This window comes from Artemia sp. Qi Xiang Cuo, chromosome 3 (assembly GCF_049724085.1).
Source record: "Artemia sp. Qi Xiang Cuo chromosome 3, ASM4972408v1, whole genome shotgun sequence".
Taxonomy (NCBI): Eukaryota; Metazoa; Arthropoda; class Branchiopoda; order Anostraca; family Artemiidae; genus Artemia; species Artemia sp. Qi Xiang Cuo.
The window spans coordinates 13,761,264-13,789,203 of record NC_142796.1 but is presented as its reverse complement, the minus strand read 5'-3'; the positions used below and the strand labels follow the sequence as shown (position 1 = coordinate 13,789,203).

Below are 27,940 nucleotides of genomic sequence, written 5' to 3'. Positions count from 1 at the left end.
ATGGCACAAGGCCTAGATGAAAAACATAAGAAGAACAACATAAGAGAACTTAAAGTTCTCAACAAGTTTTACCATCTAAGTTATTAGACACGTATTTGAGTTTATGACTGTGTTTGTCTCGTCAATCAACTGTAACGATTGTTCTTTCTATTTTATTCCTACCATTAAACATTCAAGTTTAAAGAAAACACGCTATTATTTTTATGTTAGAGTCCATAGCTTCCCAAAAGGCATTTCAGGTCGTGGTGGGACTTGTGGCTTGCATGGTGTATGCTAAATGGGACTATCTGGAAAAATCGATAAGCACCATTATATTGCAAAAGCGATTATAATACTTTTTATGAAGAATACTTTGCAAAACTAAATGTAAAATTATATTGCAAAAATAATGAAAAAAATTGGAGAAAATGAGTCAACCAATGAATCAAATAACCCGCTGCTTTCAAACATTTCAGCCGTAGAAAAAAGTGCCAATGGTGCGATTGAGGGGTTGTTTCAATGTTTAAATCAAAGTTTTTTGTACGAATAACTTCAACTAAAGCTTCAATTAAGTAAAATTACAAAAATCAATGTGGCTTCTATCGGCCTCAACCCTCACTTCTGACTACTTGCTTTAGAATTTAATTTATTCGTTACTGAAGCCACGTAAGAATCGGAATATCGCTGGTACATATTTTAATTTATGGCTCAAATTCCAAAGAGTGGTCGACTCTCAGAAATCATATACACCAGGTAGGGCTTGCCCAGAGTGGCCAAATTAGCGCGTAACATAGCATATATTAAATACCTAACCTAATCTAGATACCTTTTCCCCCCCCTGAACCCCCCAAAACAATAGTTTAAATATTGAAAACGGAATGACAAACCACGCTTTACTCGTTTGCAAATACTCGTTTGACTGGTTACCTGTAGCATTTCCCTATACAGTGTATGGCGTTGTGTAACATATAATGCGTAGGTCTACACCCCCCCCCCAGTGCTTTGGTATTGCTTCTTGGCAATAAAGCCAACAGCAATGATACCAATTGGGAGGGTACAATTCCCGTAGTTTGAAGAAAAAGCTTGTTTCGGGTTTTCATTTGAAAATATCCTTTTTCGTGTTTTCTGTGGAAAAATTGACCAGAAAAACCCCCTACATTTGGAAAATACGTTCCGACGCTAGACGCATGGAGCTGAGATTTGAGCCAACGATTAAGCCGTTTATCTCAATAATGACAATTTTTGAAAATTGATAGGCAAAATAAAGCTTTTAATAAAAGAAAATATAGATAGAGAATCAGTGACAAATAAGCGAATGAATTTTTCTACTATTAAGTTTTGAGGCTACTTCTATGTAACAGCATGTCTTCAAAAATAACATTTGTTTCATTTGTAAAGGCAATAGGTGCATGCAACTACGAAAGTATGTTCTATGTTAGACTTTTTTTCAACACCAGTCAAATAAAAGTATAACCATGATATTTTAATTTTTTTTTATTTCAAATTTATATACGATACTTGACTTCGTATCATATTGTAAATCAGAAATAAAACAAATTACGCTGCCATTTCTACTGTACATGCTACCCCTTCGTTTATATATCACTTAGATCATTGAAGTGTATATTTCTCTCTTGATTTTGGAGTAACCATTAAAACCACCATTAAGAAACAATATTGACCTAGTAATATTTCTTTATTATTTTCCTGTTCGTGCATACCAGAAAGAAAATCTTTTTATGGAAGATAAATTTGTTCTTTGATTTAAGAACTGTGGAACAGAAAATACTGCTTTACTGCAAATTTCTCTACTCTCAAGGGGCCCACTCATTTCTTAAGGGGGCCACCTTTCTCCTTGCCTCTCTTGGGTGACACCCATGGCAGTTTAATCAAAGACATAGTTTCACCTGCATAATGTTTGCCATTTTGCTAAATTGGACCGAAATGTATCGGTGTAAAAAAAAAAAAATTCAAGGAGTGGTCTTTGCTCTTCAGTTTCATTTTTGACCCGCTCATTTGCTCGATGTCACATGTCTTCCAAACGCGTGTGTCATTGCTCTTCATTTTCATTTTTGACACACTCTAATTGGCGTTTTCGTAAAGCTTCTACCCGCCCGTGTCTTAAATAACTGATGCGTTAGAAACTCAATAATCTTATTAATGCAACGCATGACATCATTTAAGAAATTGCTTACAGGATGTCATAGGCAATGCTTATATGATGTACTAACATAGCACATGACGTCATTTGCAAAAAAACAAAGTTGAGGCTCTTAACAAATTTTCTTAGACTTTTGACCAATCTAAATCGTTTTTTTGTGCGAAAATATCCCAAGATACCAATTTTTTCGAAAAAATATTGCAAAATTACATAAGATGACAAACTGCTTTGTAGAAAATGACAAATGAATAAGGAATGTCTTATTTTAGCGTGCTATATCTAGTCTCTTTAAACGAGCGATAATTGTATAGATTGAAAACTCAAAAATTCTTTCCAATGAAATGAATGAATAACATGAAAACTGATTCAGGAGATAAATTCCTAAAATACCTCAATATTATATTACAAACGAATATAAAGTAAGTTAAGAACGCAATTTTCTTCCGAGAGTATCATTAAAACTCAAAACGTAAATTATTATCCTATGTGCCCTAAAAAATACAGCTGATCATTTTATCATCAGGAAACGCCTCACAGAGATGTAGGGTACCTCAAATGAGTAAGAGGTGCAGACCAAAGGGGGCCTAGTTCCTGGGGTCCATAATGGAAGCTAGGGCACTCTTGCTTGGGGCCGTAAATACAGGAAAAGGAGGAAGAAAGTGCCTCGAATGAATACTCAGCAAAGCCCGCCGGTTTGTGACCATGTCCTGTTAGTTACAAACCATCTCCCAGTAAACAGTCAAATTGCTCGGGGAAGTAGAACATGATCGTGGGAAGATCCTCTATAGGAGAATAACTGTGACCGGATGTAATGTCAAGATTTGTGGACAACGTCCCCTGCAAAGGGCTGTCTGGACCCTGGAGGGGTATCCACAAGACTGGGGACCTTGCTATCAACTCTATTCGAAAGAAATTTGGATGGATGTCATAACAAGAATAGTTACTAGTACAGCTTAGGTGTGCCTGGAAAGTGACTCAACCCCCTTGGCACGGGCGTCAAGAAATAAGCAAGCTCACCATGCCACGGCGTTCCCGGCATGGGACACAACTTCATATATGGTGACAAAGTCGAAGTCAACGAAAACAAGCCATATCTGCAGAATCTTCGGTTCTTGCTTTACAGTAATTACAGCGTCCAATACGTTGCATTAGTTCCAATTTATCTTTTTTGAAGCAGAAGAAAACTCGGGAAGCTATGGCAATGGTTTCATTATGAGCTAAAGAACCAGAAACACACTTCTTGAGTTGGAACCTATTTCTCCCAGACTGGCCTGATTTAGGCTTAAAGGAAGCCCTGCAAATGTGTTCTTTCTCCCCACATACACCCTTATTCGTGTGCTACTGTTGCTGCTAAGGATGAATTCTATGCGGATGAAGTGTCTTTTTCAGTTGCTGTATGAGACTACCTGATTGTTGCTGGGGATTTCAGTGCGAGGATTAGTCTGTCTGATTTGACAAATGCCCAAAGTCCTTGGAAAGTTCAGACTGGGACACAGAAACGAAAATGGTCAAAGACTGGTAAACTATGCCTTGATGAATAATCTTCTTGTAACCAATCCTAGATTTCAGTACAAGCCAAGCTAACTGTTGATATGGCTCTCCAGTGATGGTGTTGGCTTAATACTTGTCCGCCAAAGCTCAAAACCTGGAAAAGATCAGTATTGGATTTGCTTTCTTTTAACAGTGCGGACACAAGCTCAAAATGGGGGTCTCATAAAAGGGTAGTTCCTGCGAAAATTGTACTGCATCTTGCAGCTTGGAGAAAGAATAAACAAAAAGCCCAAATCAGCATTGGTAAGCTGCAAGACAAAGAAGTTCAGCAAACGCTAAACATGGAGCTGATGAACCGTTTCGATGCACTAAACTTGAATGAGGAGAAAAACCATGGCCCTGAGCAAAGATGGGAGATCTTTAAAACAGTGAAGAGAGAGACAACTGATGATCGTTCTGAGTGAGAGGCTGCGAGATTATGACTGAGTGAAAGTAGGCTCATCTAATTGAAAGTTTCAGCTCCTTTTTAAGTAACATAAGTGATTATGCCACAGCAAAATGAAAGTCTTTATCGTTTAGCGGCCCAAAACATAAATATTTACTAAAATAGGGCCAAAATACTACCATGAGATGTCTCAAAAACTTATATTATATAGCCTTCCAAATACAGAAACCACATTGCCACGTTGCTACATGGTGGTGTATTCGCCTCCAAAAATATGCCGTATATTCAAAATGAACGATTGTTATAGAGAATTCTTTATGAACATTTATTGGCTGTACAGATTCATTTGAATCAAATCAAACACACTTCGATTACCCCAACAATTTATATCAATAAATTGGCATTATGAATTAATTATTAGTTAGCCTGAAATACGATTTTGGAGACTTTTTAAAATGCTCTTTATTTGATGAAAGTAATTTTATACAATTAAAGGTGACAGTGAAATTTTTAATTTGTTCTGAAACCATGTGTACCATAGCTTGAATTTGGTGCTAAAAATCACTAGCCAGGAAAAAAAAACTTTGATTGGTAACCTGGATTACCATCCTATGTCCAACCAATTCTTGCATCCCTGCGAGAATTTGTCTAAGAAATATTTGCTTGTGGTGATCAGAGCTAATCCAGTGAGTGAAGCTTATCCTGCTAACCACCTCACGAAATACACCCTTATGTATTTGGCCTACGGCAGCAAATTTAGCAATTATTTTTTCTTTAAGTTTCCAATCATTACAATTACCCTTGTAATTTTTAAAATTAATTCAGATTAGTATTTAGAAAATATTTTCATCATCCAAACCAAGAAGCCATCGACGAGGGGTTAACAACTGGGCATTTTGAGGGACACCTGGAGGTATTAGGCACGGAGGCACGCCAGAGGCATATTCCAAAGGGCGTAATATGTAAATATAAAAGTTTGCCTGTTATTCGGTATCTGTCGAATTTTTCAGCACCTTCAAAAGCGATCTTTTGAAACTTGGAAAAAATCATTTACGGGTTTATTTGGCAAGGAAAAGAACCCCCAAGACTGAAAACAACTGATATGTACCTGAAGAAGAAGAACGGAAGATTGCAAGTTGTTAATATCCATGCAAAAACTAGGTAACCCTACGATGGCACTGATGGTGTCACTTTTTCTTATTACACATGCAGCGTTGCCACCAGCTCAAAAATAAAATTCCGATTTTTCTTCAAAAAAATCCCGGAACATGGTTTTTAAGTTATACAACATAGGGCTGCGCGGTGATGACGTAAAAAGCAAGGTGCGAAATTCAAAGTACCGTGAAACGTGGTTTCTAGTTGTAACTAACAACTGATTGTCAATATTTCTAGTATTATCTTGACTTAAAAACGTTCTGGTGGATTAGTAGGGTCTACGACAAATATTTTAGGCAAAAACATTTCGCCAAAGTTCCGAAAAAACGTGTCTATGCATCCACGTTTCATCGTTATTTGAATCTCCCGCCCAAGAACTGACGTCACGCTTCGCAGCCCTATTCAATATGGCTTGGCCAGTGGTAAAAGTTGCCTTTTATCACGTCTTCACACGTCCCTTTCCCTTTTATCGTACCTGCTTTTCCATTTAGTGGCTGTGCCATGACGTACACTTGGATCTCGGATTCTTAATTGTACTAAAAAAAAAGGAATCTGCTGCTTTGACACGAAAGAATCCGGAAGAAACACAGATATCTTTTTCCCGAATGTACTTAGAATCCAATTTTCTTGGTATTAAACCCAGGCTTTTGGGTATTTGAAGAGAAAACTGTAAAGCAACAGTCAGAAAAACTGTTACTGCCGAGTTATTAGCAAAAAGCGCTAAGTAAAGCAACCAACTAAAAAAAGAATAACTAGTTTGTCAGATATTTATTGGTACGTTTCAGTAATCATCTCGATAATCACAACTCAAATGACAACCCTGAGAAACCGGACAAATGAACTTCAGTAAATCAAACTAAGCTCGGTTAGCACAAGTATAAACACTAAGTCTTCTAATACTAAGTCTTCTACTGAGCATAACAAGTTTTCCGATGATATTCATCGCTTCCGCTGCCCTAGATCTCGGAATGCATTTGAGACTCATAAAATGATATCAAGAACTCAAGCGAATGGGGGACGAGGGGCACACGCACTTGAGCTGGAAGGACCAGCCCCGCCGTTGGTGGTATCCTCGTCCGTAGGAGATATGGTTCAAGATTCTGTTCAGTTCTGCGCCCTCATGCACGTCGGTATTAAGGTTATTTTCGGTTTTTTGTTGATGGGTTGGTTGTATTTTGTTTATTTGTTGATTAAGGTTGGTCGTAAAAAGGACTGAAAAAAGGAAAAAAGTGCCACCGCAAGGATTGGGTTTCTTGTGGACGGAGGACGCCCAGTCTAAGGGAGAGCAAATAGATTTTTCTTTGTTAAAAAATTTTAAATTTGTAAGAGTAAGCCTTTTGGAAGACCACCTTTAAAATTCGAATTCGTATTAGTAAAAATTGAAGGATATGAATTTTAAGAAATTGAAGTAAAAATGCCACCGGAAAAGTGTCTCCTAGAGGGGGAAGGACACCCTGGAACGTGGGAAGCGATAGATATTTGGCAAGAAAAAAGTTAAATGGTAGTGTGTCTTCATGTCCACTAATACATTGACTGATATATAATAATTTTTTTTTTTAAGTTTAGGTGATATGATAATGTATAAAGTTGTAAGGTTTATATGTTTTTGTATTAAAATATCACCGAGTGGAGAGGAGGAGGGGAGAGAAAAAAATAACAACTACCTCTGGAAAATTTTAAACAAAATTCCTTCTGTTGACACACAGAACATGGCGAGGGTGGTGGTTTTGGTCTTGAGGTCAGTTTTGCGTTTAGGTGCCATTTTTAACATGATGATTGCGATGCTGACGAGACATAAAAAAGTGGAACCCTTTCTTCTGGATAAATGAATTCAACTTTGTGAAGACGTCTGAGTTAAAGCCAAAGACAATGTTGGTGCCAATTTCCATAGAAACGGGTTCTGCTGAATGCATGATATACAGGCTGGAGTCACAGTAACCCTGGGCTACCAATGCGGTAGTTATTGTTAGATCAGCATTCAGCTGGAACCACTGGCACAGAATTCCTACTGTCGTCAGGGAACGGCATCGCCATATTCTGCGTGTCAACAGAGTGGCATCCTCGCCCAGACAAGTAGCCAAACTGTATGACCCGCCCAACGAATACTCTCTTTCCCCTGCCAACCGGTCTGTAAACGCACCATTAACCGATACGAAATTCCGATTTCACAGTGACCTCTGCATTGGTTTTTGGCGACTCACATAGTCCTACTCGTCGGCCCTGGACCATCACCCGTTTTAATCGGTCACTACTCAGCTGCTCAGAGCTTTCCCTCAGAAGCCACAACAGCGTGGATTTTTTTTATTGGTGTTATGGAGCCGTCAGAAGTCTTGACAAGACGAAACTTAGAATTCTTCATGTTCGTCACAGGCTCACTAACCCAATTTTTCTCAACTTGGTGTTTCACACAGTGAGCAATCACTGGCAAATCTTCAAAGATGCCGTCACTTTCCGAGCCCGATTCAGCTTCAGTCGCGGAAGCCTTTTCCTGCTTATCGGACAGAGTATTTTCCTCTGAGTCATCGTCTGAGTCACTGTCGTGAAGTACAGAAAGACGAACATTCGGTACTTGGTGACCGAAAGCAGAAAGTACGTCGTCGGGTATCAAGGCTTTTATTATTCGCTGGCTTTCAATACGAGCTCGCCCTAGCTCGAGCTTGATTTCATCGTCCCCGGGCAAAGAAGAATCGGAACTGACAGACACAACACTAATGGATCTAACTCGCTTGGCCTCGGGCAAGGACAACTGTTCATTAGAATATTGAGCTTCAAAATCCGTTATACTTTCATATCGACGAATTCGATGTAGAAGTTGGAGGAACGAAAAGTTTATTACAGTACTGTAAGTGCTGGTTTGAGACCGCATCTTCCTAAAAAAAAAATCTTCACACGGTTGGCTATTCATGTCGGAGAGTGAATCGACGAATCAGAAGCACTAGGGAATGCATATTTATCTCTAGGCAATGGTAAAGGTTTGTGGTAATAAAATTCTCGTTCAAAGCATAATGTCCACTTTTTAGAACCCAGGATCTCCAATGTCGAACGCAGTAAACAACACAACCAAGTAAAGATAACCTCTCAAGAGGAGAAAGTTTGCCGTCGTAAAAAACGCGCCATACGCTTTCCATAAGCCAAAGATAAAACTGTGTTCCCTCGCTTCCAGAAACACGCTGTTTCAGGTGTGCCGGAGGCATGAAGGAAGGGAAACCTGCGACGGTCAGTTATTAGCCCCTCGGCCATCGAGTCCATTCGGAACGACGTTTTGTGTTTTATTATCTCATTTATAAACGAAAATGGCTTATCTTGTCTCTTGTATCTTCTGTTTTGAAGGAAGAAAGAAGCCCTATCTAAAAGTTAGGTAATCTAACTTCCCAACTTTAACTAGCTCTATCATCTAGTAGCTCTTTCCGAGAATGTATTGCCCAACCTTTCAAAGGGTATTCAGAGACTGCTTAGAGACGTATATGGGTAATTTATAAAAGCATAAAAAAATCTTTACTGGCTCTGACTTGCATCAAAACATTTGCTGCTATCTACTTCCTACATCTTGAGGCTATACGTAGACCATGTATGACCCTTAATTCCCATATGCTGTGTTTTGCAGAAAGCCGTTATAATTTTATGAATTGCGGACGATTCTTTTTCAGTGTTTTTTCTTTTCTTTTTTTTCCGAAAAACACAAATCTTCATGCGTTAAAATTCTCCAACGCTTGCGAAAAAAAATCCCGGGATTCAAATGATCCTCAGATTGTTCAATTACTTATGTGTTACAATCTGCGAATTACTATTCTTTTACCTCCGTATAGCAATAATAGAAGTTCATCAGTGACAAAGGGATTAAAATTCCTTTTCTCGTCAGACGCAATATGTAGCTGCAATTCGTCAGCATCATACCTTTGATTTTCCAAGCGCTTTTATGCGCTTTCTTAGGTGTTTTTCGAATTACGTTTTTCTGCGAATCGCATCATGACGGAACGCGGGACTAGTCCAGGTTATTACCCGCAATAAAGCGACTATGATATTGGTAATAAATGTTACATGAGCTGTTTGTGCCAAAACGAAATTGCCCCTGTCAATTTTTGTTCGAATATGAACTATAAATAAAAAAGAGAAATTATTGATTCACTGATTCAGTATTGATTCTTGATTCAGCATTCTCATTTGTAAGATTCGGGATAAGAAACGATTGATACTATTCCAAATCCTAAGAAAAAATTTCTAAAAAGGGACCTAAAAAAATTAATATTGATGAAATACTACTACAAATTAACATAATATTGCGAAAAATCCTCGAAAGAGAATACATGATACTAATACACGTTTTATAATTTTTATAAATTTTCCCGTACTTAAACCATTAGAAAATACTACCCGTGACCGTGAAATGATTTAAAAATTTTTTTTACTTACTTTTAAAACTCTGAGAATTTGAAATACACTCTTAATTATAATACAAATACACTATAGAATTTAAAATTTGAAATACATTCTAAACTAAATATAGAATTATAAACTAACTAAACTAAACTAAATAAACTAAACTAACAATAGAAATTGAAATACACTCTAAACTAAACAATATCCCTCAAGGAGTATAAATAACTTACAAAAGTAGAAACTGGTACTAGTTTCAACAAATAAAAGCACCATCGTCATCTAGCGTTTGTCGTTTCTTGGCATATTTTTCAAGATTCAGGCTTGTGGTTTTTTCGTAAGCTGAGATAAGATGTTTCATACTACAATAATTTTGCCAATTCTACTAGTTAAAAAGATTTTACTTTTTATGACACTGAACAAATTCTAAGGAATGCCAAACTCAAGATGGTGTAGGTGATTCTTCGTCGGCACTAGTGCCAGTTTCCTGCACTAGTGCCCCTTTCCACTGTCCTTGTGCCACTTTCCACTAGTGCCAGTATCAATCACCCATACTCTTTGGTATGATTTCTATATACACTATAGAAAATGCTATATATTGAAAATTCAGTGACAAATCTGGATATAAAGGGAATAAAAAGACCATCAAACGTGGATTTTTCTTACGGAGGGAAGTATAATCAATTAATCATGGGTAGAATGATAATAAGGGATAATATAGATAATAGATATATATAGATAATATAGATATAATATAGATAATAGAGAATATATATAATAATTTTTTATACCGCTGTTCTCTTTCTTTAGATTGATAAAAAAAACTTTCCGAAAAAGAAGTTTTTGAAAGAAAAGTAAAGTGAGATGAGAAGAAATAGAAACCTACAATGACTCAAACTCAAAATGGCCAGAAATTACTACGAAAGAATAAATGAAAACCAAAACAAAAAGAAATTAAATAAACAATCATGGCAAAAAAACAAGGAGCAGGTACTAATATAAGTGAATAAATAAATCTTAAAACGAGTAAAGCTCAATTTGAATATGCAAATCAAGCTTAAAACGAACAAAATTGCTGTGCTATTAAAGTATAAATGAAACCTAAAACGACCATAAATTAAATAAAGAATTATTGCAAACAAACATTCGATAGGTACTGCTATAAATGAATAAATACATTTCAGAACGAATGAAACTTGAACTGAATATGCAAACCAAGCTTGAAACCACAGTTTATAAAATTATCCAGTAAGTTTACCACAAAATGATTTCTGGCTCTTCATTCTCGGAGCGAACAAAAAGCTCCTCCCACTTATTTCTGCACTTATTGTCCACTTATTGGTTGAGCCGGCCAAGTGGTTTTGTCAGTACTTGTTCCGTAGGTGAATATTCTTTGTCTACCCGTGAAAACATCTAATGCCGCTTATGTTTATATCTGAAAAAACGTTCTCTGGAGCAATCGCACCTCGGTCCGGGTTTTTATAATGGGTGAGATAGGGAAAGATCATACTGGATAATTATATAAACTGTGCTTGAAACGAACAAAAATAACAACAAACAAGAGTCTGGGTATTACCGCCTTCACTCACTGTAAAAGTGTAAAACCTACTGCGTCATTCGCGCTTTACTGATAATTAAATAAAAAAAAACAAGTTTTTTTTAACTGAAAGTAAGAAACGACGTTAAAACTTAAAACGAACAGATATTATTCAGTATATGAAAGGGGCTGTCCCCTCCTCAACGCCTTGCTCTTTACGCTAAAGTTTTTTATTGTTTAAGAAATATAGAGTTGTGAGAAAGTCAAACTTTAGCGTAAAGAGCGAGGCGTTGAGGAGGGGACAGCCCCTTTCACATACGGAATAATTTCTGTTCGTTTTATGTTTTAACGTCGTTCCTTACTTTCCGTTAAAAAAATTTGTTTTTTTTTATTTAATTTTTGAACGTTTTTGAATTAGTGCAGGTTTTGATTTTGGCTCACCGTACATGAATAATTAAAAAAATTGAATATTAATTCTACTTTTATTTGGTTAAATGGCTTTCTCGAAACCTGTTTAATTTTATTTACGAACGTTTTTATTAGTAATAAATATACATAACTTACGAGTTAACTTACGTAACGAACCTCTATATTCTAATATTTTTAATACGTATATTAGAGGGTTCGCCCTCTTGTCAATACCTTGATCTTTAAGCTAAAGTTCGAATTTTGTTCCAATTCTTTAAAAATGACCCCTTAATCACAAATGCCGTTAATTAGAATAAATATCTCTTATGAAAGTACTAAATAATCTTTGGCTTAAAGAGCGAGGTATTGACTAGGGAATGAACCCAATCATATACGTAATGTTTTCTGTCGTTTTAAGTTTTGATGTTGGTCCTTACTTTCAGTTAAAAAACTTGTTTTTCTTATATATAATTTCTGATCTTTTTTTTAAATAATGGTGGGAAATCCGGCGCCCCCTTCATAGCAATGTCCCTTCTCCCATTAAAACTTCCTTCATGGTAAGATCCTCCCAAATAACCCCCCACCCACCCCCCCCCCCCACTACCAGAAAAAATCCCCCCTGAAAACGTCTGTATACTTCCCAATAACCAATACTATATGTTAACATTGGGTAAAGTTCATAACTTTCAGCCCTTTCCCCGGGGACTTTGGGGGATTAAGTCATGCTAAAAGACATATTTATTATATTTTTCGACCATGCTGAGCAAAAAGGCTATCTCAAAATTTTGATCGGATGACTTTGGGAAAAAAATGAGTGTAGGAGGGGGCCTAGTTGCCCTCCATTTTTTGGTCACTTAAAAAAAGCACTAGAACTTTTAATTTCTGTTTGAATGAGCCCGCCCACGATATTCTAGGACCACTGGGTCGATACGATCACCCCTGAGAAAAAAAAACAAAAAAAAAACGAACAAACAAACAAATAAACACGCATCCGTGATCTTTCTTCTGGCAAAAAATGCAAAATTCCACATTTTTTATATAGGAGCTTGAAACCTCCGCAGTAGGGTTCTCTGATACGCTGAATATGATGGTGTGATTTTCATTAGGGTTCTATAAATTTTAGGGGGTCTTTTGCCCTTTTTTCGAAAATCAGCCAAATTTTCTCAGGCACGTAACTTTTGAGAAATAGGACTAAACTTGATGAAACTTGTATATTTGAAATTAGCATTAAAATCTGATTCTTTTGATGTATCTATTGGTATCAAAATTCCATTTTCTACGCTTTCGGTTACCATTGAGCCGGGTCGCTCCTTACTTACAGTTCGTTACCACGAACTGTTTGACTATGTGTCTTGAACAGTCTCGGAAAGTACAAATAAAATCAAACTGGATATTTGATTTATAATGATATTAATTATCGAAAATCGTCAGTTCAAGATTTTATTTCACTGTAATATTTATTTTTCATTTTCAATGCTGTAATAACTGGAAAAAGAAAATATTTGCAATATAATTCATTTTCAGTGAAGCGCCAGTGACGCAGTAGGCTTTAGAATTTTACTGACAAGATTTAAACTCTTAAAACACCTTTCACCGGGCTCTTGGGTATTATGTCGACCCCAGAGTTTTTTTTTATCTGATTTTGAACTTATTTTAAGAAAATAGTTATCTCAAAATCTGATTGGATGGATTTGTGGAAAGGAAGGCAGGGAGGAACAGTTGCTCTCCAGTACCCTTTGACTCTTCCAAAAGGAACTGGAACTTTCAGTTTTCAATTGAATGAGCTCCCTCCGAAGTTTATACGACCAGTCCTTCCATAGATAGATAGATAGATTTATTTTCCATATACCAGTAAAATAATTACATAACAATCTACAAATCCCCACAAAGGCTCCATGGCCTGTAGGAGGGGGATTATGAAAAGATAAAATAAACATTAAACATTTAAACGCTTAATATTTAAACAATATAAACATAAAATTAATATTTAAACATATAAACATAAGCATTTTAACTTTTAACATGTAAAGCATTTGCTTAATAAAAAAAAAAAAAAAAAAAAAAAAAAAAAAAAAAAAAGAGAGAGTTCACTAAATACGCTTTATCAAACTACAGTGAATCACAACATCTATAAAAAAAAAAAGAGAGTTCACTAAATAAGCTTTATCAAACCACAGTGAATCACAACATCTATATATATAAAAAAAAATAAAAAAATAAATTAAATGAAAAAAACTATTGGCAGCAGGCAAAAGTAAGGAAAATTAATCACATGAAAAAAATATATTTTAACTAGTCTTTTGAAGGTGCCAAACGAGTGGCATTCTCGAGCCGAATCGGGAAGGGTGTTCCATGTCAAATGACACGCAACGAAAGGATTAAAATCGGATCTTATTGTTGGTGTATGGGGAATTTGGATATTTAAAGAACTACGGAGTTGATAATTTGACCGATCAGACACAAAAGAAGACGTAAATCTAAGGGACCTAGGAATATCACCATGGAGCTGAAGAAAAGCGAAAGACGCACAGGAAAGAATATAAAGTTTTTTGATATCAAGTAACGGTTTAGTTGCCGAACGATTTACATCCTGGATAAGATTTATAGCTTTATCATAAGTATTCGAAAGCGGTTTGAGAAAAGAAGGGAAAGTAGACATCCATATGACTGAACAATAGGAAACATAAGAATGAATTAAGCTATGAAATAGGATTCTTAGAATTGGCCCTGGAGCACAATTTACAATACTTACCCCCAGAATCTGGGGGGGGGTGTGTAAACCGGGGAGTTTTATGGTGTTTGGTCTATTTTGAACAAAATGACTATCTCAAAATTTTTATCAGGTACATTCTTGGAAAAAAGGCGTGAAGGGGGAGGGGCTCGTTACCATCCGATCATTCTTGGCTCTTAAAAAGGGAATTATAATTTTCAATTTCAAATCATATGAGTCCCCTCCGAAGCTTATACGACCACCTCTCCCATAAAAACCTTATATTTCCCGGTGCATGAGTAACAACCCTTTCTCTTGGATCTGGGGGGTTATGTTGACCCCGATGTTCTTGTTATCTGATATTTAGACTGTTTTCAATAGAATGGCTATCTCAAAATTTTGATCTGATGTATTTGGGGAAAAGAGAGTGGATGAGGGCATTAAGATGCCCTCTGATCACTTTTGACTCTCAAGAAAAGAACTAGCCTACAACTTTCAATTTGAAATCAAATCAGCCCCCTCGGAAGTTTATTCCACCACCCCTTCCATGAAACCTTTACCCCCGGGCATAAAGTACAACACTGGCCCTTGGGCTCTGGGGGGGGGCTGTGTCAACCCCGAAGTTTTTGTTATCTCATATTTGAAACCTTTTTGGCAAAATGGCCATCTCAAAATTTTTATTAAATGCGTTCGGGGGAAAAAGGGCATGGAGTGATAGTTGCCCTATGACCTCTTTTGACTCTTAAAAAAGAACTAGAGCTTTCTCATTGCACTAGAATCCCCCATTGTACTTCCTGGCTGAAGGGCCACGAAACGGAGTTCAGCACCACTGGTTTGAACCTTAAGGGACCAGTGCCGTCATATTTAATTACTTAGAACTTTCAGTTTCTAATAAAATGAGTCCCTCTGAAGTTTATACGATCATACCTTCAATAAGAACCACATATGTCGCAGGGCATTACTTAAGACGCCTGTCCCTGGACTTTGGGGGGTTGTGTCAACTTCAGAGTATTTGGTATCTGATTTTTGACCTATTTTTAGCAAAAAATCATCTCCAAATTTTATCAGATGCATCTGGAAAAAAGGGGCGTGGGGGGCTAGTTGCCCTCCCATCACTTTTGACTCTTAAAAAGGGCAGTAAAATTTCCAATCGAATGAGCCCCCTCTGAAGCTTATACGACCACGTCTTCCATATGAAGTGCCTCTAGAAAAAAAAAAATTTTTTAATGAAACATTGGAGCCTTATGGTCTTTGCTATAGGCAACTATATAGCGTTGCCTCTGATTTCCAGCAACTTTTGAATGATTTTGTTCCATGGTAATAGTTGGGTTATATCTTGAATATATGTTACGTTTATGAGTACAATTTTTTTTATCTAGGAAGCTATATTTTAAATGTAGCTAGGAAAACTAAACATTTGTATTGCACCTTCGAAGAGCCGAACATCGGTTTCGCTGCTGTTTAGAAAAAAACGCCAAATGACAACATGTCTTAATATTATAAGTTTTTAGTTATTTTCTCTTTTTCACTATTAGCCTTGTGAATCTTTTTGGGGTAATGGCTGGGTTGGATTCGTATGAAACGTAGGAGAGAACATGGTGACCAAGCCCTACCCCTACTCCTGCTGTCAAACTTATAACAAGTCACACTTTTTTTCATGGAAAAAAGAGCAATAGCGGAAAAGTTAAAATTGAAAAGTGGGAATTATTAGTTTTACTTTTCTGTTTGAGAGTGTCAAGATATGTGCTGAGATTAATTAGCGGGCTTAGAGAGCTCTAATGCACAGATTAGTGAACAACTAGAATAACGGGCTGTTAAGAAGTACATGTTAAACGAATTTTTTACACATTAACCCTACTGGTTCAGCTGACCAAGCTTATTACAAAGAAAAAGAAAAAAAAATCAAATATCATTTTTGTCACATCTATAAAATGTCTTCGCTGCTGATTGTATCAGGTAGCTCTCATTGAGACTTCAATAACGTGGATTCTTTGTGACATTCGCTTGATACTGCATTCTTTAGCCTTATCTTAATTACTTACAACTCTTTGTGAATCATTTGTGAGAGGGATAAAGTCCAAATCTACTCACAATTTAAGAAAAGTGAAGCAAATGCGGTGCAATACAAATGTGGTCAAGGTAAAAGTTTTTGAGTACAGTTAATGCTTTTTCAGCTTTATCATCAAGTGTTAGAGCATTCCTGGTCTTTTCTAAAAGTTTTGTATAAAACAACAGCATATAGTATTTGGGATTTTTGTTACGACGATTTGATTCAAAGTTTATCATTTTTGTATCTGTGGAACCTTTGGGTACATATGACATTATGACATTATTATTTTCTTTGGGAGTCTGGGTGGGAGGTGTGAGCGTGTAGGCTTATAGATAAATTGTATTTATTTAAACTCATCAATATTTCAATTTTGTAATTATTATTTTGACAATAGGCCTAAAGAACAACAAAAAATCTAATAGAAAAATTTATACTGAATACTAAAGTTGAAATGAAAGTTAATGCCCTTTTAATGGATAAAAACTTACAAAGAAATAAAAATTGATCCCACAGACAAATGCACACAGCGGTTGATAAAAGAATTAGGAATTTTAAAAGACAGTAGACTAATTACCCTTCAAATGTACAGAAAATTCTACCCCAAAGGTTGTTCAGCCCCAAACTTTTATGGTCTGCCTAAAATCCATAAGAAAGATATTCCGTTACGTCCGATTGTAGCATGCTATAGTTCTCCAGCTACGGGTGTAGGAAAGTTCTTAGTCACCATTTTTAAGACTCTTTTAAACACACAGAAATCTTATATAAGAAATTTCATAGATCTTGTTGAGAAGTAAAAAAATTAAAGTCCAACAAAAAAACTATCTTATCTAGTTTGGATGCAGTTTCTATATACACTTCATACGATGTCCATAAATGTGAGCAGGCCTTACAAAGAAAATTAGAGGAAAATTCTGCACAGTCAGATTACAAAACTTCGGAAATTGACACAGTAATGATGGCTGTTTGTCTTTGCAACAAGTTCTCTTCGTATTTTAAGTTTCTGGAATTTTTCCTTCAAATTATGGGCCTATCCATGGGCACAGTTTTGTCTCCTTATTTGGCAAATTTTTACATGGATTTCATAGAACAATCTGCTTTGGACAGTTTCCACTTAAAACACTTTATCTGGTTTCGTTTCTTTGATAATATCCTTTCGGTTTGGGAGCATTGACATGACTCTCTAAGATATTTTTTGGCACCTTTGAACTCTTTTTATTCAAATCTGCAGTTCACAATGGAACTAGAAGATACAGAATAGCTGCCTTTCTTGGATGTTTTGATTTTAAAAATACTCCTAGCCTTGAATTTTCTATATAGAGAAAGCCAACCCATAATGATCGGTACCTACATTTCTCTTCAAATCACCCCCCTTCTTTGAAAAGAGGGGCAATAATCTCTTTAGTCAACAGATTTTTTAAAAATTGTTCACGTAATCATGTGAATTCTGAATTAAACGATATTAAAGATATTATATTTTGCAATGGTTATCCAATAAACCTTATTGAAAATAGATAGACGATTAAAAAACATAAAACAAGAAAACAGGGAGCCCGTCCCCCTTGATTCAGTTATTTCGGGAATTGAGGAAAAACTTTCATCACTTTACCATATATCTCAAAACTTAACAATAAACTTGGAAAGATTTTAAATAAACATAATCATTCTGTTTCTTTCAAAACTGAACAAAAAGTTTAACATTTTTTCAACTCAGGAAAAGATAAAACTGATCATGTACTGGGTAGTGGTGTCTACATATCCCGTGTTCATGTGGGAAATTTTGCATTGGCAGACCCATCAACTACTTGGTGAAGGTTTGCATGAACCCTAAATTTCAATAGAAAAGTCCCTGAGATTGGAAAATAAAAATGACAACTTTGATTCCGACTTGGCCCTGAATATCTTTGAAAATCCTACACATCTGGTTCCTTTTGAGAAGGCCACTTTACTATCTATTGTAAATGGCCTATCGCAATCTTTTGAAGAGGTAATTGAGATAAAAAAAAAAGTACATAATCAGGAAATTGGCTATAAATAGAGACACTGGAAATATTTCATTAAGCCCAATTTATAACAATTTAATTTTAAAAGACTCAATCAATATTTTCGCCCAGTCTAACTTAAGAGAACCTATTTGCACATCTAATGAAAACCGAAACTGTAGACCAGCTAAAACTATTGCAAGGCAAAAGATTCTTGTTCAATCATCTTGGTAAATTCTTTTTCATTAATTTAAATTAAAAAAAAAGTTTTTTTTTAACTGAAAGTAAGGAGCGACATTAAAACTTAAAACGAACAGAAATTATTCCGCACATGAAAGGGGCTGTCCCCTCCTCAACACCTCGCACTTTACGCTAAAGTTTTTTATTGTTTTAAAAAATAAAGTTGTGTGACAGATTCAAACTTTAGCGTAAAGAGCGAGTTATTGAGGAGGGGACAGCCCCTTTCATATACGTTATAATTTCTGTTTGTTTTAAGTTTTAATTTTGCTCCTTATTTTCAGTTGAAAAAACTAGCTTTTTTTATTTAATTTCTGATCGTTTTTTAAATAATGCTGGAAATCCCGCACCCCCTTCATAGCAATGTCCCTTCCCCCAAGGAAACATCCTCCATAGAAGGATCCTCCCCTTTAACCCCCTCCTCCGACACCCCCTCCACCATCATAAAAAAAAATCCCTCCTGAAACGTCTTTTTACTTCCCATTAACCAATGCTATATGTAAACAATGGGCAAAGTTCTTCCAGCCCTTCCCTCGGGAACTGTGTGAGATTAAGTCATCCTCAAAGACATAGTTATTAGATTTTCGACTATGCTGAACAAAATGGCAATTTCAAAATTTTTATTGGGTGACTTTGAGAAAACATGAGTGTGGGAGGAGGCCATGTTGCCCTCCAATTCTTTTGGTAATTTAAAAAGAGCACTAGAACCTTTAATTTCCGTTCAAATGAGCCCTCTTACGTTATGCTAGGACTAATTGATCGATACGATCACCCCTGGGAAAATAATAATAAAAAAAATAAATAAACACGCATCCGTGATCTTTCTTCTGATAAAAAATACAAAATTCCACATTTTTGCAGATAGGAGCTTGAAACTTCCGCAGTAGTGTTTTCTGGCACGCTGAATCCGATGGTGTGATTTTCATTAAAGTTCTATGACGTTTTGGGGGTATTTCCCACTTTTTTCGGAAATAAGGTAAATTTTCTCAGGCGCGTAACTTTTGATGGGTAAAACTAAACATAATAAAACTTATATACATGAAATCAGCATAAAAATCTGATTCTATTGATGTATCTATAGGTATAAAAATTCCGGTTTTTAGAGTTTCGGTTACTATAGAGCCGGGTCGCTCCTTACTTACAGTTCGTTACCACGAACTGTTTGATTCCTGCCTGGCTTTTATTTAGTGTCTGTTCTGTATTTGTCGGGTAAACTTCGAAAGGTTAGATTTTTGTTGTTTTTTTTCGTTTTTGTTTTTCTTTTTTGTTTAACACTGTAGGACAACTTGGCGGAGGCCCTAGTCGAAATATTTGCTTATTCTTCTTCTTCATGTTTTGCCACTGGCTGACAAAATCCTCGTTTTCTCACCTTTTTTATTTTATTTTTCATTTATTATTTTCTTTCCTCTCTTGTTTCAAAAGACTTTTCAGCGAAATTTAAGACAAAACACAATAAAACTATTCAACCGACTCAAAAATGTTGCTACCTTGTATGATTTAGGATTTTTTATGTGTAATTAATTTGAAGGCAATTTTCTCTCAAGTTCCCCATAAATTGAAATGATAAATAATGGTATTTTTTTGTTGAGTAGATGCAGGGGTTTTGGGTAGGCTGGTAAATGGAATGAATTGCTTGTTAGGAGGGTTTTTGTAACCAGGAGCCGAGTAAGAGACTGATTTATTCTCGTCCTTAATTCGTTTCCTTGTTTAATGATGTTATATATGTTTCAGGGGTTGACATATTCCGAAAGGTCAAAATCTTAAGGAAGGTTAGGTGTCTTGTTTTTGTCAAAAAAAGACCAAACAACAAAAACATTGACAACTGTCGACGCCATATGTCTGTATTCGGGTGTGGAAGAACTTTGTCCTTTTTGCCTTTCCCAATGGCAGCAGCTTGGCTTGAACACAAGAGGGCTGCTGTTCCTGGGCGTAGTCTCTAAGGGGGTGCCAAACTAAGGTTTTCTCTGTCAATAATTGAATTTATTCATGTTGTGTTAGGGATAGCAGGGGGGCAAACACTGTCCCTGGGTAATAAAAACCCCTAGTTAAACCTCTTTCCAATGGGTATATAAAAGGTAACAAATTTCTAAACAAGTTCTGAGAAAGCCAAAGAGCAAGAGTCATATTTCTATAAATATATTGGCCAATTCCAAAGCTCCCTGGAGTTATGGTCCTATATCTCAGTCCTTTCTTTCGACCCGGTACAATTTTAAAGGTCCACTTACTTCACAGAAAGTAGGCGGCAACAAGACATTGCAAAGATTTACCCAAGATATACCCATTTCCAATGGCTATATAAAAGGTGACAGCTTTCTAAACGAGTTCTGAGAAAGTCAAAGAGCGAGAATTATATTTCTATAATTATATCCTTGAAGCTATGGTCCTATATTTCGGTCCTATTTTGTTTTGACCCGCGTAAATTTCAAAGGCCAACTAACATCACGGAAAGTGGGTGGCAACAAGGCATTGGAAAGATTCCCAAAGTGTAGTTTTGCCTTATTTCTTTGAGGCAATTTGTTCTAAAATGAATTTTAGGGAAAAAGTACAGGTAAATTAGCCGTTTGAATTTTTGGACTATAGAGTCTAAATATATTATTTAGAATAAACATTAATGTATCTAGCCCTCATTTAATATTTCAAAAGAAAATGAACGTTATTTTCTTGGAAAAAATTATTTTTGGTATTTTTTATTTTAAACGATTCAGTCCCTATGTCGCATTCAATTTTAGACATTTTTGGAATCCACGTTTTCATGCAATATGTAAGGTGACGCTATAAACCTTTGCTCAAAGTATATCCTACTTCTGAACCCTCTCTATTACCTGCTGCAAGACAACCCTCTATTAGCTGGTGGGTGGCGTTTACCGCCCCAGCGTTTACCGCCCCGAAAATATCCCCCGAAAACACTTCCCCCCCGTGGAAACTACCCTACCCCTTGGAAAATACCCTCCCGGAAAATACCCCCCCCCCCAAAAAAAATACCCCTCCGAGGAGAACACCCCTCCACGTGGAAAATACCCCCCAGGAAAAAACTGAAATACACCCCCCCCGTGTGGAACATATGGGTTTCAAAATTTGAGTAGGAGGGGGGGACAGTTTTAAGTCGGAAAACAATTCTTACTTCATCATATGCAAAATAATTGTACCTAACACATTTTGCATGTAAACCCGCTATACTATACCCCCCCCCCCCTAATGTGCAAATATATAGTCCAGATTTGTTTGTAAAGTAACAAAGAAACTAACAAAGAAACCGGTTTTTTCTCGAGTTTACACATCGTACACTTGAGCGAGTGGTGTATAATACACAAGTGCCGGAAGTTTTCATGGACAGAAAACCAGATTTCCCGGTATTACTTAAAAACAATCAGGAATAAATAAATAAAAAGTTTTTTCAACTGAAAGTAAGGAGCAACATCAAAGCTCAAAACGAACAGAATGGAGTTGATAGGAGTTGCCCCATCCATAAGATCTTGCTCTTTACGCTTAAAATTGACTTTTTGTCCTAATTCTTTAAGAAAGGAACACAATGGCCGCTTAACTAAAATAATAAGTTTCGTTTTATAATTTAAAAAAACTTAAGCATAAAGAGTGAGGTCTTGAGGAGGAGGCAGCCCCTTTGATATACGTGATTGTTTCTGTTTGTTTCAAGTTTTGATGTTGTTCCTTACTTTCAGTTAAAAAAAAACTTGTTTTTTTTAAATTTAATATCTGATACTGGGAAATCCGTCACTCTCTCCATGAAAAATTTCGGTACTTGTGTATTATTCGCCACTCACTCAAGTGTACGATGTGTAAAACTCGACAACAAACCGGTGTCTTCGTTAGTTTTTTCGTTACTTTTAAAACAAATTTGGGCTATATATTTGCACATTACGGAGGGGGGGAGTAAAGTATAGCGGGTCTACATGCAAAATGTGTTAGGTACGCTTATTCTGCATATTGTGAACTAAGAATTGTGAGCATTATATTTGAGTTTGGTTTTTATTTTCCGTAGGGGAAAGGAATTTTGGTACTTGTGTATTATACACCACTCACTCAAGTTTACACTGTGTAAAACTCGAGAACAAACCGGTTTCTTCGTTACTTTCTTTCAACTTAGCGTGAGACAAGACAAAGAAAAGAGACAGAATAGACGGGAAATATATAATTTGGGCTATATATCTGAGCATAAGGGGGAGGGTAAAGTATTATCGGAAGCATACAAGTAAAGAAAAGCAGATTACTGGATGAGGATGGTAATCTCAATCTACAACTGAAGCAATTAACTAATCTAGGTTAAAATCAGAGAATGATGCTATGACTGTAGAAAATGAGAAAATTATTTTAAACAGTTTTACCGGGGGGTAAACACCTAGAATCAAATTATTTTTAATCCAGTTTTGCCACTAGAGGCGTAACTTCTGCTCAAAACACGTCCTAACACGTATAGTATATTTTTTCTGTCTTTTTTGTGTTTCCGGTGGCTCTTTTTAAATGATAGGACTATTTTGCGTCCTTATTGTGTCAATAAAGTAAGTACGTAAGAACTTGAGAAGCAGTTTGAAGCTAAAGATAAACTTTGGGTGAAAAGTTTTAAAACTTATCTTGAAGCTGCGGTTCCAGAAAGGTGGTACTTTCAAGTAAAACCACCTGGAGATGAATGCCCAGGACCCAAAGTATGTTCGCTTTATACTGTCAATACGTTTGCAGTATCAAAAATGAAATTCATTTTATATATTTTGGTCTAAATATAATTACCAATTAAGTTATTTTCAAACTTCTCCATAGAATGGCAGGTCGTTAAATCAAAAGGAATCTACTTTCTAAACGTTTGAGAAAAGGTGCACTATGGTATACCACCCTAAATTTAGTTTTTAGATCACATTGCCTTTCATTTTATAGCTTACAGGAATATATCGAAATATTTTTTACATGTAAACTTTTAATTAAGACAATAATTAAATACAATGACTAATCTCAAATTTTGTTTTTACATCCAGAATATTTTTAGGTGACCTACAGCAAGCGGACTTCCAGGCCTTTTCCTTTGTTTTCTCAATTATAATGTTATTTGTTTCTCTTGTTTTTTCCTGTTGATTTCAGTTTTTTCTAGTTTTAACCTCGTTGGTAAAGTTTTCTGGTTGTGAAGCCTAAATATTTGGGTGTAATTAACTTACTTAGTTTACTCTGTTAGCTGCAAGTTGAACCCATTGCTAAATATTTCTGTACTTTTATTGTATCTATGTACACATCGAAAATATAACTCTACGAAACGGTCAGAGGACATTATATGCAGTTTTTTACTTTCATTACCCCCATTGTGTTTATAGGAACCGCGTTGCTTAAGAAAAAAAATTCAGGATCAGGCCAGTGGGATAGTATGCCTCTAATACCAAAAGCCAATAGATTATGGCCTGTCACATATATTTTTATAGGTACTGTAATGCTAAAAAAAGAACAAGTATAACAAACAAGCTTCGATCAAGAGATAGGAGGACACGAAGAAATTCGTTCTTGGGGTATATTTTTTACTCTCAATATCCCCTGGCTTGAATGGAGTTCATCTATGGGTAGGATACTTTATTTCTATTACATTCGAGACCTAGGTACTTTAGTACTTTGCTTACAGTATGTTAAAAATTTAAAAGTCAATTATAGATTATTATATACCAATTACATTTTAAATGTTATATACAAGATTATCATATAATATTGTAGCTTCAAATTGCGATTTGATTGTTTTCTTATTTGCGTTTTAGTTGTTCCTACAACAGTCTTCCACAAGTTCAAAATATCTAATGGGCAGCTGTTGCATTTAATTGGAATTACTCCCGAAGTCACTATGTTAACATGAATGTCTCCAAATCGGTGAATGTCGACATTCACCGGTGAATGTCCGAAATACCTTTTTTCCCCTAATATTTAGTCAGCGTTGCCCACCAACTTTTTCAATTTAATGCAAGGTTTGGTTGGGTAAGAATAGATTAGGTTTTGTGGGGTTAAGTTGGGTTAGGTTAGGTCAAGTTTTTAACCCATTTCTGATATTTTGAACCATAGTTAACGTAGTCTAGCCTAATGTAACCTGCTTTAACCTAAACTAACACAATCTAACCTAACCTAACTTTAAATTTTACCATCAAAGCAGAGAAAAAGGAATTTCGAACATTCATCGGTGAATGTCGATATTAACCAGATTTCGAACATTAACGGCACTAACTACATACCAGTCGATTTATTTGAGATAACAATAGGCCTGTTTTTTTCACTCATCAATGTGCTAAGATCTTACATCTTTTGTCAGAAAACGCTTAAAAAGTGAAATCTTTGAACAAAGATCTTACATCTTTTGTCGTTTTTATGCAAACGTCTTTCATCATTCTGCTTTGATCAGCGGTCTGAGAACAATGATGAGTAGATCATCAAAGTTCTCTCATCATTGTTCTATATGGCAGAAAGATGGCGTCTTTCACGTATTTTGCGAACATCAGCGAGCTGTAAGATCTTAGAACAAAGATGAGTTAAAAAACGATAATCTTTGCAGAAAGATGTAAGATCTTAGATGTTAGATCTTAGTGCTAAAAAACGGGCCTAATATACGGGAAACAGGCGCTTTTTGAACAGACCTCATTAGCATTTCAAAAGAGCTAATGGTTTTGTTCCATTATCTGTAACACATGCACGAAGTTACCCGGTACTTATACGAGACGCTGTATAAAGATACGCATTACAAATGGTTTCTCACTCCAGGAACTATATTTAAACTTTATTTCTTTGGGGGTTGGGGTTTAGGGGGACTAAAAGGTACCTAGGTTGGGTTAGGTTAAGTTAGGTTACGTTAGGTACGTATTTAATATATGCTATGCTTTACCACCCCCCCCCCACCCCCTTCCTATTGCGCAGATATGTAGCCCAAATATGTTTCTGAACTATTATATTTTCATCCTATTTTGTTTCATTTCATTAGCATTACCCAAACTTCACTTCGCGCATGTGTTACAGATAATAGAACAGTACCCAGCTAATTTATCCAACTGAATGAAACCGTAAGACTTAATAGTATTTGTGTCTTATAGCCACCACGCCCAATTAGTGAAGTTAGGTCAATCCTAATGAAGCAATTCTTGCTTCATAATATGAAGAATAATTGTAGCTAACACACTTTGCATGCAAATCCACTATACTCAACCCCCCCCCCCCTCTCCCCAGCTAATGTGCAAATACAGCCCAAAATATATATTTTCCAGTTATTCCCGCAATGCGTCTCCCTTGTTTCAACCCTTGTATCTGTAAATTGGATCAACTGTGACGAAACAAAAACTGGAAACACAACTTACAGGTGGGAAAATCCGCTGAAAATATATATTTGCATATTAGGGGGAGTGGGGGTAAAGTATTTCGGGTTTGAATGCAAAATGTGTTAGCTACAAATATTCCGCGTATTATAAAGTAGGAACTGTTTTACTAGGATTAACCTAACTTCACTTCTTGGGTTTGGTGGCCAGGGGCGGATCCAGGATTTTTTAGGGGGGGGGGGAATTGGTTGATGCGATAAACTTGTGTTAGATGCAAGTTAAATTAACGCAAACTTGCGTTAATTAAGTAAGTTACACTACTTTAAACTACGTAAGGGGGGGGGCGCACTCCCCCTGGATCCGCCACTGATGGTGGCAAAAATACCGACTGACATTTGAGCTGGTCACAGTAAGTTTCTGTCACCTGGATAGATTGGGCTCTTAAACACATTAAAGAAAGTTTGGGCATGAGTGGAAAATAGGGGATTTAAAGTAGGAGACATGTTAAGAAAACAATTCTTACTTCATTGCATGCAGAAAATCGTAGTTTTTGAGCACATTTTGACCGCAATTACACTACACTTTACCCACAACCCCAACTCCTCTAATGTGCAGATATACAGCCCAAATTATATATTTCCTATGTATTTAGTTCTATATCACTCTTGTTTCAACCCGTGTACCCGTAAATTGATATCAAATGTGACAACACCAAGAAGCGGAAAAACACACGGGAATTGTATAAATTGGACTATACATTTGCGTATTAGAGGGAGGGGGGTAAGTATAGTGGAGCTGCAATCAAAATCGGGTAATCACGATTATTTTCCATATTACGAAGCAAGAATTGTTTTCTCAACAACCCCAATTCTAGACTTATATCCTATTTTGTAGAGAAACTGGTTTTAAATCAATTCAAGTTTTCATAATTCACAATATATTCCATTTAAGCCTCCTCACCTTACGATTACTGTAAAAAAAGTAGCCGAGTAGAGCATCCTTATTTGGTTGCGTATAGGACCGTTCCATAACCAAAACTAGTAAAAGATGTTCAATCACAGATCTCAGGTTTTCCAGAGTAAAAACCTCAAGAAAATTTGCGCACGAAGAGGAGTCCCCCATTTGGGGAAATGCAAAGTCTATCCATAAAAATTAGATTAAGAAAGGACGACTTAAGCAGTTTCCCGTAACTCAGTCTCATCTGAGGCACGGAAACATACACAATAGCAGGAAATCTTAATCAGCGTTCTATAAATGGATTCTCCTTTAAAATTCTACACGTTAAAAACTGATGTTCAAGCACTAAGAAAGCGCTCCGGAATTGAAAATTATAAAAACTTAAATCAGATACACAGGATCATGTCTATTATTAAGCTGAAGTAAGATAACTAATTTGAAGCAGTGTATTCATTTTAGCATACTGATTTTTTTTTTATAAATAATCAAATGGACATATGTTAAAAGTAGGACTTGGTGAAAAGCACATTTTATATCTGCAAGAAAAAAGAAGGAAAACTAACCCGAGACCAATCTTTGAGAAGACGGTACATAATGTCATTTCTTAACTACCGTTAAAAAAAGTGTTAGAATTATCGGGTTGCTTCCTGAGTGCCCACCCCCAGAGTGTCCCGTGTCACTGGGTCCACAACAGAGCACCCACGACTCGGAGCGCCTACCGCACTTATTGCCTACTATACGGAGCATCCAGTCATCAGAGGCTGTCACGGAGCGTTCACGATTTTAGCGTCCCCATACGGAACGTCTACAGTCGGAGCGTCCACTTTTTATTTTGCGAGATACTTTCAACCACAGCTAGGGGAACTTAGCAAAGATTCGACATAGGTCTCAGTGTTTCCACTTCTACGTATTTTGGTAGTAGAATACTTATTTTCGGACTATTCTACTTCCAAATATTAAATCTACTTATCTACTTACGTTCTACTTATTTTTGGAGGCTTAAGTTTTTGTGTCTTACGAAATGGAAAGGTGCAATTGTTTTTAGCAGCGGAATCTTTGTTGGGAGTGGCGAAAAGGAAATTCGGGTAATTATGAAATACTCTACTCAATTTCGATTCTGGTTGACTATAAACAGCCAATTTGTGGATATGAAGATCAGTTGAAATAAATGAATTAGTTTAAA

General features: G+C 36.2%; 1 protein-coding gene across 1 annotated transcript in view; it reads right to left on the bottom strand.

Annotated features, from left to right (window-relative positions):
• The window catches only part of LOC148953789 (glycine receptor subunit alpha-2-like), a 222,983-nt gene extending 196,171 nt beyond the window's left edge, over nt 1-26,812 (bottom strand). Inside the window, exon 1 of the mRNA XM_089085900.1 lies at nt 26,761-26,812. Coding sequence (XP_088942026.1) covers nt 26,761-26,798 — 38 coding nt within the window. The 5' untranslated portion in view covers nt 26,799-26,812. The remainder of the gene's footprint in view (nt 1-26,760) is intronic.
• Nucleotides 26,813-27,940: the final 1,128 nt, after the last annotated feature.